The 14803-nt window shown below is 36.1% G+C and overlaps 1 protein-coding gene across 3 annotated transcripts in view; it reads left to right on the forward strand.

Moving 5' to 3' along the window:
- Positions 1 to 14803, forward strand: part of MARCHF1 (membrane associated ring-CH-type finger 1) — an 827429-nt gene that overhangs the window by 754032 nt on the left and 58594 nt on the right. For all 3 annotated transcript variants that reach the window (XM_023228476.2, XM_023228466.3, XM_023228470.3), the window contains one exon: positions 13434 to 13614. In XM_023228476.2, coding sequence (XP_023084244.1) covers positions 13434 to 13614 — 181 coding nt within the window. The remainder of the gene's footprint in view (positions 1 to 13433; positions 13615 to 14803) is intronic.

Genomic DNA, 14803 nt, shown 5'->3' on the forward strand with positions numbered 1-14803 from the left:
AAACATATATATATATAATTTTTTTGAGACAGAGTATCGCTCTGTTGCCCAGGCTGGAGTACAGTGGCGTGGTCTCAGCTCACTGCAACATCCACCTCCTGGGTTCAAGTGATTCTCCCTGCTTCAGCCTCGCAAGTAGCTGGGATTACAGGTGCCCGCCACCATGCCCAGCTAATTTCTTGTATTTTTAGTAGAGACGGGGTTTCGTCATGTTGACCAGGCTGGTCCTGAACTCTTGACCTCAGGCGATCCACCCGCCTCGGCCTCCCAAAGTGCTGGGATTACAGGCATGAGCCACCACGCCCAGCCAAAAAATTTTTAAATAGAAAAAGCTTGTAAAATAAGAATAGAAAGTAAATTTTTTCAACAGCTAAACAATTTATTTCTGTTTTAAGCTAAGTGTGATGACAAAAGAGTCAAAACATTAAAACGTTTATAAAATAAAAAAGTTAAAGTAAGCTAAGGTGAACTTATTACTGAAAGAAGAAAAATATTTTTTATAAATTGAGTGTATCCAAGTGTACAGTGTTTATAAAGTCTAAAGTAGTGTACAGTAATGTCCTAGACCTTCACAGCCACTCACCCATCACTCACTGACTCATCCAGAACAACTTCCAGTTCTGTAAGCTCCTTTCATGGTAAGTGCCCTATACAGGTATACAGCTTTTTACACCTGTCATTACTGTACCTTTTCTATGTTTAGTTGCTCAAATACTTATTGTTGTGTTACAGCTGTCCACAGTATTCAGTACAGCAACATGCGGTACAGGTTTGTAGCTTGGGACCAACAGGCTCTACCAGGTAGACTAGGTGTGGAGTAGGCTACACCATCAGGTTTGTGTATGTTCACTCTGAGATGTTCACACAATGATGGAATTTCTAATGAGGCATTTCTCAGAACATATCCCTGTCATTAAGGGACGCATGGCATGATTGTACTTCATAATGAAACATTTTGACCAAGCAGGATAAAGGTCAAAAGATGATGAAAGGACAAGGAGACAAAATGAAGGACAGGCATTGCAAAAGGCTCAACAGACAGTGATGAGTGTTGAGAAAAGTCAAACAAACCTACAAATGCAGGGATTTGAAAATGCAAATGATGCAGTTTTGCCATTACTTTTGCACCAATCTAATAAAATGTGGTTCCTTCCTCTAATTTACATTTTCCCAGTGTATAGGGAATCCAGAATGATTCTTACATCATTTAATTACCCCAATTGTTATTATTATTATTATTATTTGAGACAGAGTCTTGCTCTGTCACCTAGGCTGGAGTGCAGTGGTGCAATCTCGGCTTTCAATGGCGGATGATAGTGTAAACTAGTTTTATCTTCTGGGAAACTGTAGCAGAATCTCACATAACCTAAATAGAATGTCTAAATACACACACTTGCATAGAATAGATGTATACCATAGCTGACATGAAATATGTTTTATATACTTAAAATTCAGATAACACAATATATTCCTAGAATATCGGTGTATCTGACGGAGGAGGGGAGCAGAAAATACTTTTCTGTCCTTGCAATGACTAAGTATATTGGGATATAAAATTAATTGTAGGGTTGGCACCTGCAAGTTTATATTTCTGTAAAAACATAAATGACAGTATGTGGAAGTCTTTTGGTTACTATGGAAACAAAATGCTACAAAAGTTACTCCGGAAGCTGGACAGGAAGGGAACTAGACCCAAGTCAGTATCTACTGGCAACTCATGGCATGTTTCCAAATCGTCCAGATATATAACTATCAATTTTATTCATGAATCTATCAATTAAAGAATGAGAAAAAAGTGAAGTAGAATTAGAAAAATATAATCTTTGTATTTTAATATTTGTATTATTAGAGTAGTTTGTAGTTACTAGAAATAAAGTTTAAAAATAGAGAAAACTACCATTTTAATATAAACTTAACTGCAGCATCACTATTTCGATTTTGATGTTTCCTTATAACCTTTTTCCATGAATGTAATTTTTAAATTAAGATTATACTCTGTTTTGCATTATATCACTCAATGACAGAGTTTACACTTCATACACAGCTTTTGGAGAATGAAAGGTATCAGAAAAAAGTCTCAGTGGTTTTGCCTAACTGGAAATTCCATTCTGTCAGGATTCTGAATAAATAAGCTTTTGTAATTTTATTTTTGTAAGACATTTTCATTTGGTTCCAGAAAATTATATTTTGTCCTATTTGAAAGGTAAATAATAGGGGAAAGGGCCAGGCGTGGTGGCTTATGCCTCTAATACTGGCGCTTTGGAAAGCCGAGAAGGGCAGATCACCTGAGGTCAAGAGTTTGAGACCAGCCTGGCCAACATGGTGAAATCTCGTCTCTACAAAGAAAATACAAAAATTACCTGGGTGTGGTGGCGCGTGCCTGTAATCCCAGCTACTCTGGAAACTGAGACAGGGGAATCCTTTGAACCCAGGAGGCAGAGATTGCAGTGACCCGAGATTGCACTCCAGCCTAGGCGACAGAGCAAGACTCCATCTCAAAAAATAATAATAATAATTGGGGTAATTAAGTTATGTAAGAATCATTCTGGATTCCCTACACACTGGGAAAATGTAAATTAGAGGAAGGAACCACATTTTATTAGATTGGTGCAAAAGTAATGGCAAAACTGCAATTATTTTTGCACCAACCTAACAGATTATATATTTGTAATTTTACTGCTATTATGAGAAATATCTTTTAAATATGATTATTCATTGAACTATCTCAAACCCAACAGAGTAGCAGCTCTGAGAAAGTTTGGACTACTTCCTTATCCTTTTCAAGACTACTGTCTCCATGCTGAGTAACTAAGCCAAAAATCAAATTATGAGCATAATTGTTTTCAAGTGGTAATTGTGGGGGCAAACAAATGCTCAGAGGCCCTGTAAATAGATGACTTTTCTTTTCTTTTTTTTTTTTTTTTTTTTTTTTGAGACAGAGGCTCACACTGTCACCCAGGCTGGAGTGCAGTCGTGCAATTTCAGCTCCCTGCAACCTCCGCCTCCTGGGTTCAAGTGATTCTCCTGCCTCAGCCTCCCGAGCAGCTGGGATTACAGGCATGTGCCACCTCTCCTGGCTAATTTTTGTATTTTTAGTAGAGATGGGGTTTCACAATGTTGGCCAGGCTGGTCTTAATCTCTTGACCTTGTGATCTCCCTACCTCAGCCTCCCAAAGTGCTGAGATTTCAGGTGTGAGCCATCAGCACCCAGCCAATAGATGACTCTTGAGCATCTATCCCCAGGAGCTTAATCGAAAGCCTAAAGTCAGCTTGGTCCATCCTTTGCTCTCTTCCTCCATAGCTCGTCCCCTTTCCTTTTCCCAAATTGATGCCTAAGTTCTACCAACTCTAAGTTTATAAAACATCTGTTCTCTTTTTCCGTTTCATTCTCACACTATGACACTAGCTTTTGTTCTCATTGTTATTGACTTTGACTATTGTAATAGTCTCTCCCTGTTCTCCCTTTTCTTTCTAATCTAACATGCCAAATTAATCCTTCTAATAATTTTACTTTTTATGGGCAAATAGTTTATTTATCTTTATTGTGGTTAAAAAACATTTAACAGGAGATTTACCCTTTTAATAAATTTAAGTGTGGAGTACAGTATTTACTGTTAATTGTAGGCACAGTGTTGTACAGCAGATCTCTAGAACTGAATCATCATCTTGCGTAATCAAAAATTACTCCCACGGAATAACAGCTTCCCATTTTCCCCTCTCCCCAGCCTTTGGCAGCCACTATTCTACTCCCTGTTTCTTTGTGTTTGACTATTTTATACATTTCATATAAGTTGTAGTGTGTGATATTTATCCTTCTGTGAGTGGTTTATTTCATTTAGCATAATTTCCTCAAGTTTCATCCAATGAACAGCCAATCCTGTAGCAAATGGCAGTATTTCCTTCTTTATTTAAGGCTGAATAATATTTCATTGTGTATATATACTACATTTTTTGGAGACAGGGTCTTACTATGTTGCCCAGGATGGAGTGCAGTGGCATGATCATAGCTCACTGCAACTGCAATCTCTCGGGCTTAGGCAATCTTCCTGCCTCGGCCTCCCAAGTAGCTGGGACTACAGGCACATGACACCACACTCCGCTAATTTTATTTTATTTTTTTTACTTTTAGTGAAGACAGGGTCTCACTGTGTTACCCAGGTCGGTCTCAAACTGAGGTCAAGCAATCCTCCTGCCTCGGCCTTCCAAAGCACTGAGTTAACAGGCATGAGCCACTCGCCCGGCTTATACCACATTTTCTTTATTGTAAACTGAGGGACATTTAGGTTGTTTCCATAGCTTCACTCTTGTCAATAATGCTGCAATGAACATGGGAGTTCAGATACCTATCTGAGGTCCCGATTTCAATTCTTCTGGATACTTAGAAGTGGGATTGCTCGCTCATATGGTATTTCTATTTTTAATTCTTTGAAAAACCTCCACAAAGTTTTCCATAGCAGCTGCACCGTTTTTATTCCTAACAGTGTCCAAGGGTTCCAACTTCTCCACATTCTCAGGAGCATTTACCTTGTTTGGATTTGGGTGTGTGTGTGTGTGTGTGTGTGTGTTTTGATACACATACGTATTCTGATGGGTGTGAGGTAACATTTCACTGTGACTCTGATTTGCATTTCCCTAATGATTAGTGATTTTGAACACCTTTCTATATAGCTGTTGACTATTTGTATGTCTTCTTTAGAGAAATGTCTTTTCAGTTCCTTTGCCCATTTTTTTAATGTAATCTTAATTTTTTATTCAGATTATGTGGTGGGTTCCTACTCCAAGCAAATACAATTAAAGTTAGTTTGTGTGTGTGTGTGTGTGTGTGTGTGTGTGTGTGTGTGTTGGCACTGGCTGAGGGAAATACAAGGCTCTGTGTAATCTTTATTTTTCAGCATGATATCTCACTACTAAAATAATTGTATTATTAATTATATTATTATATAATAATGTGGTATCCATTGTATATAATAAATAAATATACGAAATATGTACTAAATATTGTATTTAGTTGGAGTAAGAACTTTCATGCTCTTTTCATACTTGGCCACATAATGTTACCAAATTACCCAGTCAATCCTACTTCTAAGCATTGGCTGAAAACATCTTCTATGCCTAGTGTATTCTACCAACATCCTTTTCCATCTGCCATGACTCTACCCTAGCTTCAATTCCAATTCCCATGCCACACCTTCCATTAAACTTTAACCACCCTCCCCTGGCCCCAGATCTGAGATGATCTTTCTCTCCTTTGCATATAACAGCACTTGACATGGCACACATCCCATTTTAAATGTATCCTGCCTAATTTTGCAGTTGTCTGATGCATAAACTGTCATAGTACAAACTTCTTAAAGGAAAAAGACTGAAACTAATTCATCTTTATATTCATCATAGAACCTTATAAAACCTTGCATATATACATATGCAACAAATTATTTGTTGACTGAATGAATGAACGAATGAATAAATGAATAAAAATTGATCATTCTTCACTCAATGTGGTTGAAACTGCTGTAAAACATCAGTGTTTTTCACTTACTTGCCTTTGTAGAAGAATTCATATGCAAAGGCGTATTTCTAATTCAATGCGTTTTTGGTTATCTGTAAATAAAGTGCCTGCTTTGTCAATTATCCATGGCAACTTGAGACTTTCTTTGATGTAATGCTCAGCCAGATAAGATTAATGAGTGGACAAAATTGAAAGGAAGTCATGGTTGAGGATGAGCTTACAAAAATTCAAAGACTTAGCCATCACAAAAGAAAAAAAGATCAGAAAATCAGTTTGAATTAAGAATTTCTGCCACATGCAGAAAAGGAAAAGACTAAAAGGTTATAACTGCATAATTTTTCTGATAGCTCTGTTATTATGTATATATGAAAGCCTTCTTCTGTATCTGACCACATATATTTCTTTGATTATATCTATGTATTAAGCCAAATGAGTTTTTATTATCTGTCCCTTTGTTTTGCCATTTTACTTCAATGTATGCAGCTAACAAAAATTTAGCCTAATAACTTTAAGCACACTTACTTAGAAATATCTCTAGTTTAATTTTGTCAGTCTTACAAATATACCCAAAAAGATCTCAAAGCTGATATAAAATGAATATTTATGACATATGCAAATGTAGAGAAAATCATAGCCTTCGGATATTCGTTCAATATATATTATCTATTTACTTACCTACAAGTCATCAAAATTGTAAGGTAGGATCTGGAAAGATAAATGGCACTGGGGAAACTCATTTCCTTTATGCAGAAATACATGGTCCTCTGAGCTAACCAGTGAGTATAGAGAGGGCAGTAAAGCAATGGTTAACAGGGAAGGGATTATCCTAAAAGACACAATCCAGCTTTTGATTTCTCCTGATTTGGAGGATTTGGACAGTCTGAACTGATTTAAGATAAATAAGAAGGATCTATTCTATTGCTAGATACACTGACTGGGACTCCTAGGGCTACACACGTCAATAGAGGGAATGGGGGAATCTAATGTGTTTCAAGAGCCCATGGAGACCTCTCAGAAAGTCTTCAAAGAGCCTCTGGCCCACTATGAGACTGAATCACTAGGCTAGATGAGAATAGAATCTCAGTGGGAATCCTCAGTCCCAAGCAGAATTTAAAGTCCTAGTATCAATGGCATCCAACCATCTCCAGAGGGGATGAGACACCCAGAGGAAGCAATTCCAAAAGCACCTTCCCAATCCATTTCAGAATTCAATGTCTATGAATTCAAATAAGACTTGGTCTCCTCTGCTTTCATTATTGACCAAGCAAGGTGATCATTATCTTCTTCTCTGCTGTTTTCCATCACTGTGATATCTGGTGGGGGGGAGGGGGGGGGAAATGTGGCTGATTACTTGCGACTCTTGGATCAGCTCCAGGAATAGAGTTAGGAAAGCTAGGGACATTGCCATGTCATTGTCTTTGTTGTTGATCATTCCCTACAGCTCTGTGCAGATGGTCTGAGGTTTTGACCAAGTCAGTGGTGACAAATTAGGGCATGAAATTAAACTCAGGAAGTCATGCTATGTAGCAACTTTTTTGAGTTGAAAATATTCCTTTGAGAAAACAAAACACTTTTTAAAAATCTCATATGTATGAAGAACTGTCACTCATCTGCAGATGTAAAAAAGAGTACATATTCAGAATGATGAAACTTATGATTGCAAAAATGATATTATCTGTTGGTAAAATATTTTTATTCTTATGTCATAACTGTATTTTTAACTTGAGTTTTCAAGGTATTTTAAATCTCAGGCTGAATGATGGCTTAGGATATTTATCTTCATTTTTGTTAAGGAAACCTTATAAATCTGGCTTATAACACCTTTTTGTTTTAAGTCCAAAAATGCATGCTGGCTCCATGTCAGTAAGAGTAACTGGAAACAGCTGTTAGTCGGAATGACATTAACTACTGTCCATCTTGTTCTCTGTTTATGAAGTATGTTACTTCTCCTTTCTACTGCAGATCAGTTTGCTTGACTTCCCCTGTTGCTCAGATAGGGTATAAAATTGTTACACCTCAGTTTAGTTCCTTAAATGCAAATTAAAGAGTTCATGGTATATAAATGGATCACACATTTCTCACTTTCACTATAAGTGAATTTTCCCCAAACATAAACAAAACACTGGTCATTGGTAACAACTTCTGAGAATTGCCATATCTTCTGACTAAGCTGGCTTTTTTTGGTCTATGCTCTGTAAATGTTTAAATAGAAGCTTAATGAAAGCCAGTCCATTATGGTCTAGTGCTTTGCCATCTTTATCCTGACTTCTTCACATTCTCATAACTTAAATTACTCTGAATATCAATACAAATCCACAGAAAGATCCTGCCTCCACAAAATTATTAAACATGAATTTATTCAGCTCATAATTCCAGAACTTGAATGAATGAAACAGTTAACAAACAACAGAGATTGTTTATCTGTGTGGTATAGGCTTTAAGAGCAATGGCAGCTCAAGAAATAGGAGAGAACATTATAGGGAAGGAAAAACTAGGGGCTGTTTAATTAGGGATGTGAGTCTGAAATTTAGATGAGTCTTAATTTAGATGAGGTGTTATTAAAGGAGGGAAAATATCAAAGGTATGAAGAACATACTTGAGGAAATTCTCAGAGACAGACTTTAATATAGAGAATGCAATACACTCAGGAAATAATCATCTGACCATTAATTTTTTAAAAATACCGCTTTTAGTAGACTATTATGCTGTAAAATGGGACAAGAGTGGTCATAGACTGTTAATAAGGATTAAATTAAGTGATCAATTAAGTGACATCAATTAATAATCATATGAAATAATTGATTATTAATAATTATCACTTAATTGATCACTTACTTTAATTCTTACTGGCAGTCTGTGACCACTATTCTCCCATTTTACTGATGATGAACTTGAAACACAGAGATTAAGTAATTTAACACGTATAGATGGGCGGAACAACAAATATAATGCTGATTGTATTTTCAATAGCCACACTGGTGTCTCCCAACATTTTTTACAATATGCAGAACATGATAACATTTGTGAGTCAACCAGGGTGAATGGACAAGCCACCCAAGACCTCAGAACTGCTCTCTAAGCTGACAGGAATCAAGATCTTGGCACAGCAGTAACTTATTTGTGGCAAAACCCACAGCTTATTAGCTCTTAAACTCTGTACCATGCTACTGTGGTTGTATGTCAGAGATTCGTGGAAAATATGCCTACATAGGTAAGGTAAACTCAAATTGTACAAGCTCATATGAAAAGAACATGAAGCAATTTGGGTTTATATGATTGATGATAGAGTTCTTGAAGAGTGGCAGTATATTAAGAGGATCTAAATAACTGCATATCTTAAGAATGATTTCCTAATGGAAGGAACACAGTCTTAAAGATACTTTGTGTCTCTGTTGACAATCCAAAGCCACTAGTGACACGGTTGTGGGGAAAAAAAGGAAGAAGATAGGAAAGACACTGAGGTGTCTGATTTTCTTTGCATATAGCAAGAACCAAGAAAATGTACGTGAATGAAATGACTATTGAGGGAAAGAATTTAACAATTCCAGAGTTGCATAATACTATGGCCCTCACAAAGATTTTTTTTTTTAAGTGATGAGTTTTAAAAAAAACTTATGAAGAAAAAAATATAATTCTACCAGTGCCAAGAAACCTTGGCAAAGGATGGGGACAGGGAGTACTAAAGACCATTTGAAGATATGTAAGACCAAACAAAAACCCTACTTTTCTTAAAACTGGAACATTAAGGCAAGAGATGTGAAGCATACACACACACACACACACACACACACAAATCTAAATTTCAATTTGCTGCATAGCATTATGTGGTCTGCTATTCACAGATAGCTAGAAATTATGTAAAAGTAAGAGTTTATTCAGTCATAAATGGTGAAAGTCTCAACATATGCTAATTAGATCGCAAGCAGACTGGTAAAATACTAAAATGCCAGTAAAATCTGTGAATTCAGCTTGTAACTGTCACTAGGTGACAGATACCAATGTGGATCACCAATAATTTTATAGAATCATTCAATTCCCAAGCCCCAACTTCCCATCAGGTAAAAATGTACCCAAATTATGAATATTTCATAATGCAATTTTATTACATTATTGAAATCAGCTTTTCTACACAATTATTCTTTTGGAAAAGCGTGTTTATGTTTTCATTACTGTATTTCCATTTATAATTCAGCGATTATGATTTGTGTGAAGTATATCAATTTAGGAATTATTTAATTCTCTCTTTAATGGCACTATCACATTATTTTTATTTCTAATAGATATTTGAAGTTGATATTTAGCTTTTAAATTCATTTAGAACAATCTCAACATGGTTTAAAAAGACTCCTGGGGTTCAGCTTGAGCCAGATAATTTGGAAAAATTTCAAAATGCTAAAAATATGTAAAAATAAATCATGTGAAATGGGAATGAAAAGTGAACCAAGCTTTTGATTTTCCCTATGGGAAATAACCTTAATTTTATGAGAAAATGATATTGTTAGTGGTGCTTTAGGTAGTAGTTTTAGCAGAAATTTTTAAAAATGACTTTATGAGACATAAGAAGCTGGCTGATAGTAAACTGGTCAGGTCAGTTTGAACTCAGTAATCAGCGAGGTCTTTGTTTAAAGCAGTTTATGAATAAATTACTTTTTCAACGTCAATGAAAAAATCAGAGCTGCAAAATCTTTTTCATACCTATAGAGCATTTGACACAATCTTTTTTTAGTGATGAATTTATCTGATAGCATTAACTGCAGTTTTTTTTTTTTTTTTTTTTTTTTCAAATAAGAAATTTTGTTCATGGAAGTAACAGGAATTAATGCCAGGCCAAGAAGGGTTTTTATTTTTATTGTGTGTTTCTCTATGTACCTTTACTTGAGTTTTATTGTTAATTGCAGAGGTTAGAGTGATTTATTTTGTAAAATTTGTTGTTATTATTGTCAATAATATTAATACATTGTCTTTAACTCAGAATCACATGTGTACTTTAAAGCAGAGATCTGTGAACACTTTCTGAAAGGGTCAGATTGTAAATATTGAATTGAATCATTTGCCAGATAGTAAATGTTTTAGTTTCTACAGCCAGATGGTCTCTGCAGCAACTACTCAACTCTGCTGTTACTCTGCAAACACAGCTCTAAACAATACATAAACCAGTGGGTAAGACTGTGTTCCCATAAGACTTTATTGATTAAAAATATGCAGTGGACAGAATTGGGTCATAGTTTACTGACCCCCGGTTGAAGAGATTTTCTTTTTGTGGAGGCAGGAGATGGATGTCCAAGGAGTTAAGAAATATCAAACTCTTATTGTCTATAATTCATTAGATTTTAGTGGCTCCAAAAATAAATATTACAACTTAAGTGTTAGAGAAGCCTCTATTTACTTTTACTGACTGCTTTTGTAATAAGTCATATTTTGTTGACTGAATTCAATTCTATTCAATTTACATCCACTGAACATCTATGCTATGACACTAAACTGGCAACGAGCATGATACAAAGTGTAACAAGTCCAGTTTCTGAGGCCTAGGTTTGGAGAGAAGCTATTTCAGGTTTTTATATAAAAAATAGGCACTCCGATAATTTTTAATTTTCCCTTAACACGTTGGCCTTTCATATGTGGTGCTACACCCAACGCGGCTGCTTCCTAAGTTAGTTCGGGGGAAGGGGACATTAATATGGACTTTCCCTGTGTTCTTATCCCAGCACTTCCACCCCGGAACTTTAGATGGCAGTGTTCCTTTTTGCTCACTTTATTTTTACTTAAGAAATTCATTCAAAATCCTGGTGTACTCTGTCGTACTGTTTTACTTTGAGGTCTCGGGGAGTGTTGGGTTTCAGTTCCTGTATCTTTCTGCACTATCTGAGGGAGCAGCCATTTCACTTCCCCTGGGGAGAGAGCTGATATATCTATATCTGTACACACTTTATACACTGTAAAGGAAAGAACAGTAGCAATGATTCATACATTCTTCCAGCCTGCCATTGTGACTCAGGTCAAAAAAGTAATTATGTAGATTTTTTTTTTTTTTAAGTTTAAATGTTACATTGAACATTCATGTTGCATTTTGTAAAATTTTGTTTTAGATTTAGGGGCTACCTGTGCAGGTTTGTTACATGGGTGTATTGCATGCTGCTGAAGTTTGGCTTTCTAATGTTTCCTTCACCTAAGTAGTGAACATAGTACATCATAGGTAGTTTTTCAAACTTTACTTACCACCACCCTCCCCTACTTTAACAATCTCCAGTGTTTATTGTTTCCATCTTTGTGTCCCTGCGTATGCAATATTTGGCTCCTACTTATAAGTGAGCATATGCAGTATTTGTTTTTCTGGCTTCTGTGTTAATTCACTTAGGATAAGGGCCTCCAGCTGTATCCATGTTTCTGCAAGAGACATGATTTCATTCTTTTTATGGCTGCATAGTATTCCATGATGTAAATATGCCACATTTTCTTTATGCAATCCACCACTGATGGGCATCTGGATTGATTCTATGTCTTTGCTATGGTGAATAGTGCTACAGTAAACATATGAGTGTGTATGTCTAACAAATTCAAAGCAACATTTCTAATGAAATTTATTAACAATGTCTAACTGCTGGTTACATCATTCAGATTATTAAAGGGTTGAGATTTGAATTCACCAGCTAAAGTTATGGGAGACTTATCTTATCCAAAGAGAAAAATAAATTACTTTTTAAAATCTGAATATGAGATAAAATGATTTTAGACTGCAAATCTGTGAAACTAGAATTCATAGTAGTTCAGAAACTGATTCAACTCAATTCATTGGTAGATGTATTTATTAGCATTTTTAAACAATAAGATTTGCTGTACTCAAATTTTATGTGATCAGTGATTTTTGTGATTTTTTAGACAATGATGATTATTGACAGTTTAGACCATTTGTTGTGACCAAATAGGTGTGCATCTTCGTAAGAACATATCTGAATATTTTCAAGCTAAGACTTCTTGTATTAACTTCATTCCATCATTATACCTTAAAATTTTTTGAGAACTTTTCCACATTGGTAAGATACCATATTTAATAAATTTTATGCCATGGTCTGATATTATTGAAGTAACACAATAAAGTTTACCAAACTATAATATTCCTTAGAATACTTAAAACTCGTAACTTTTATATATGAAAGCCCATAGATAGTATCCTATTAAATAGATTAAATTGGGGACAGCACGATAGTGGTGCTATTAAAATTGACTTCCATGTGTGAATGAAATGACAGTGCATTATTGATGTGCTGGTGTGTAATGCACAACTTATTACATGATTTGAGTCCAGCAATGACCATAAAAGTAAAAGTCAATTAATACAGGTTGAGTATTCTTTTTCCAAAACGGTTGGAGTTAGAAGTGTTTCCAATTTCAGTTTTGGGGGGATTTTGGAATATTTGCATATATGTAATGAGATATTTTGGGTAGGACTAGAAGTGTGTTGGATTGGGGATTTTTTTTTTTTTTATTTGGCAATATTTGCACATACATAATGAGATATCCTGGGGATGCAACCCAAGTCTAAACACAGAATTCATTTATGTTTCATATATACCTTGTACACATAGCCTGAAGGTAATTTTACTTTTCCCTTCGGGGTAGTGAATAAACTTTGGGTTGTGCACCTATGTTTTGACTAAATGGAATTTTCTACTTACGGCATTGTGTTGGTGCTCAAAAAGTTTTGGATTTGGGAACATTTCAGATTAAGGATTTTCAGGTTAGGAATGCTTAATCTGTATTGGTCATAGATTTGGTTCCAGCATTAAAGTTGGAGTGAAATGTCCAAGTGTTCTGAATCTTAGGTTGCTGTTTCTAACAGCCCTGGTATAAGCAAGGGCAGAAACAACACAGGGGAGAAATGTTCTCTGGGAAATCTCATGCTGGCTGCTGTGTCTTTCCACAGAATCTGTCACTGCGAAGGGGATGAAGAAAGCCCCCTCATCACACCCTGTCGCTGCACTGGGACACTGCGCTTTGTCCACCAGTCCTGCCTCCACCAGTGGATAAAGAGCTCAGATACACGCTGCTGTGAGCTCTGCAAGTATGACTTCATAATGGAGACCAAGCTCAAACCCCTGCGGAAGGTACAGTGTCTATAGGAATTGGTTTGGGAGGGACCATTTGCAAAGCAGACTTGTTTTAGAAATCTATTCCCTTTGCTAGTAAGATTCTTCTAATATGCTAATATCCATTAAGGGTACGTGTCTTGTGTTGAGCTCATTGCACAAAATTCATCCAAGTGTTTGCAGATAATCCTTCCTTTCTTCTAGGTTTTATATTCTAGAGCTTCTGATTGATATATTACCTTCAATGCTTTTTTAAAAGTGTGTGTACATAATAGATGTATATATGTATATGCATGCAACATGTACTTGTAATTCGATGTAATTGAATTGATGAGAACACATGATAGTATTGTGCTTAGGGAAGCCAATTCCCAAGAAGGTTACATGATACATTGCCTTAAGCAGCATCAACTCATCAAATTTCTTACAAGTTATTTATTAGGTAATAGAAGAGAATGATTTCTTCTATAAAGTGTGTACTATTTATGTTTGCTTTTATTTGGGAATTGGTTTAATGCCTCATGTGTAATTAGAGTAGGTAGAAATAAAAGGTACTATTTTCCATATTGTGCATCACGCTCTAAGAGAGAGGTAAGTATATTTTGTATCTATAATGTTTGTCTTCAAATTCCTCATTTATGTTATATTTTTCTAAAGAAGAAAGGTAAGACTGTAAGTCAGATACAAAGTTAGTGTCTCACTCAAAGCCACCGAAGAACAACTTGTAAACAATACAAAAAAGGACGATGAACTTTATATAATTCATGTTTGATAGCTGCACTTCTGGATTTTAGCATGTAACTTATTTAACTTTTTGCCTAACTGTAGCCTTACATATATGGCTGCCTCAGTTTCCAAGGGAGAGTATTAAGACCACAGTTTATGGCTGGGCGCGGTGGCTCAAGCCTGTAATCCCAGCACTTTGGGAGGCCGAGGCGGGCGGATCACAAGGTCAGGAGATCGAGACCATCCTGGCTAACACGGTGAAACCCCGTCTCTACTAAAATACAAAAAAAACTAGCCGGGCGAGATGGCGGGCGCCTGTAGTCCCAGCTACTGGGGAGGCTGAGGCAGGAGAATGGCGTGAACCCGGGAGACGGAGCTTGCAGTGAGCTGAGATCCGGCCACTGCACTCCAGCCTGGGCGACAGAGCGAGACTGCGTCTCAAAAAAAAAAAAAAAAAAAAAAAAAAAAAAAAAAAAAAAAA

The sequence above is a fragment of the Piliocolobus tephrosceles genome, chromosome 3 (assembly GCF_002776525.5).
Source record: "Piliocolobus tephrosceles isolate RC106 chromosome 3, ASM277652v3, whole genome shotgun sequence".
Taxonomy (NCBI): domain Eukaryota; kingdom Metazoa; phylum Chordata; class Mammalia; order Primates; family Cercopithecidae; genus Piliocolobus; species Piliocolobus tephrosceles.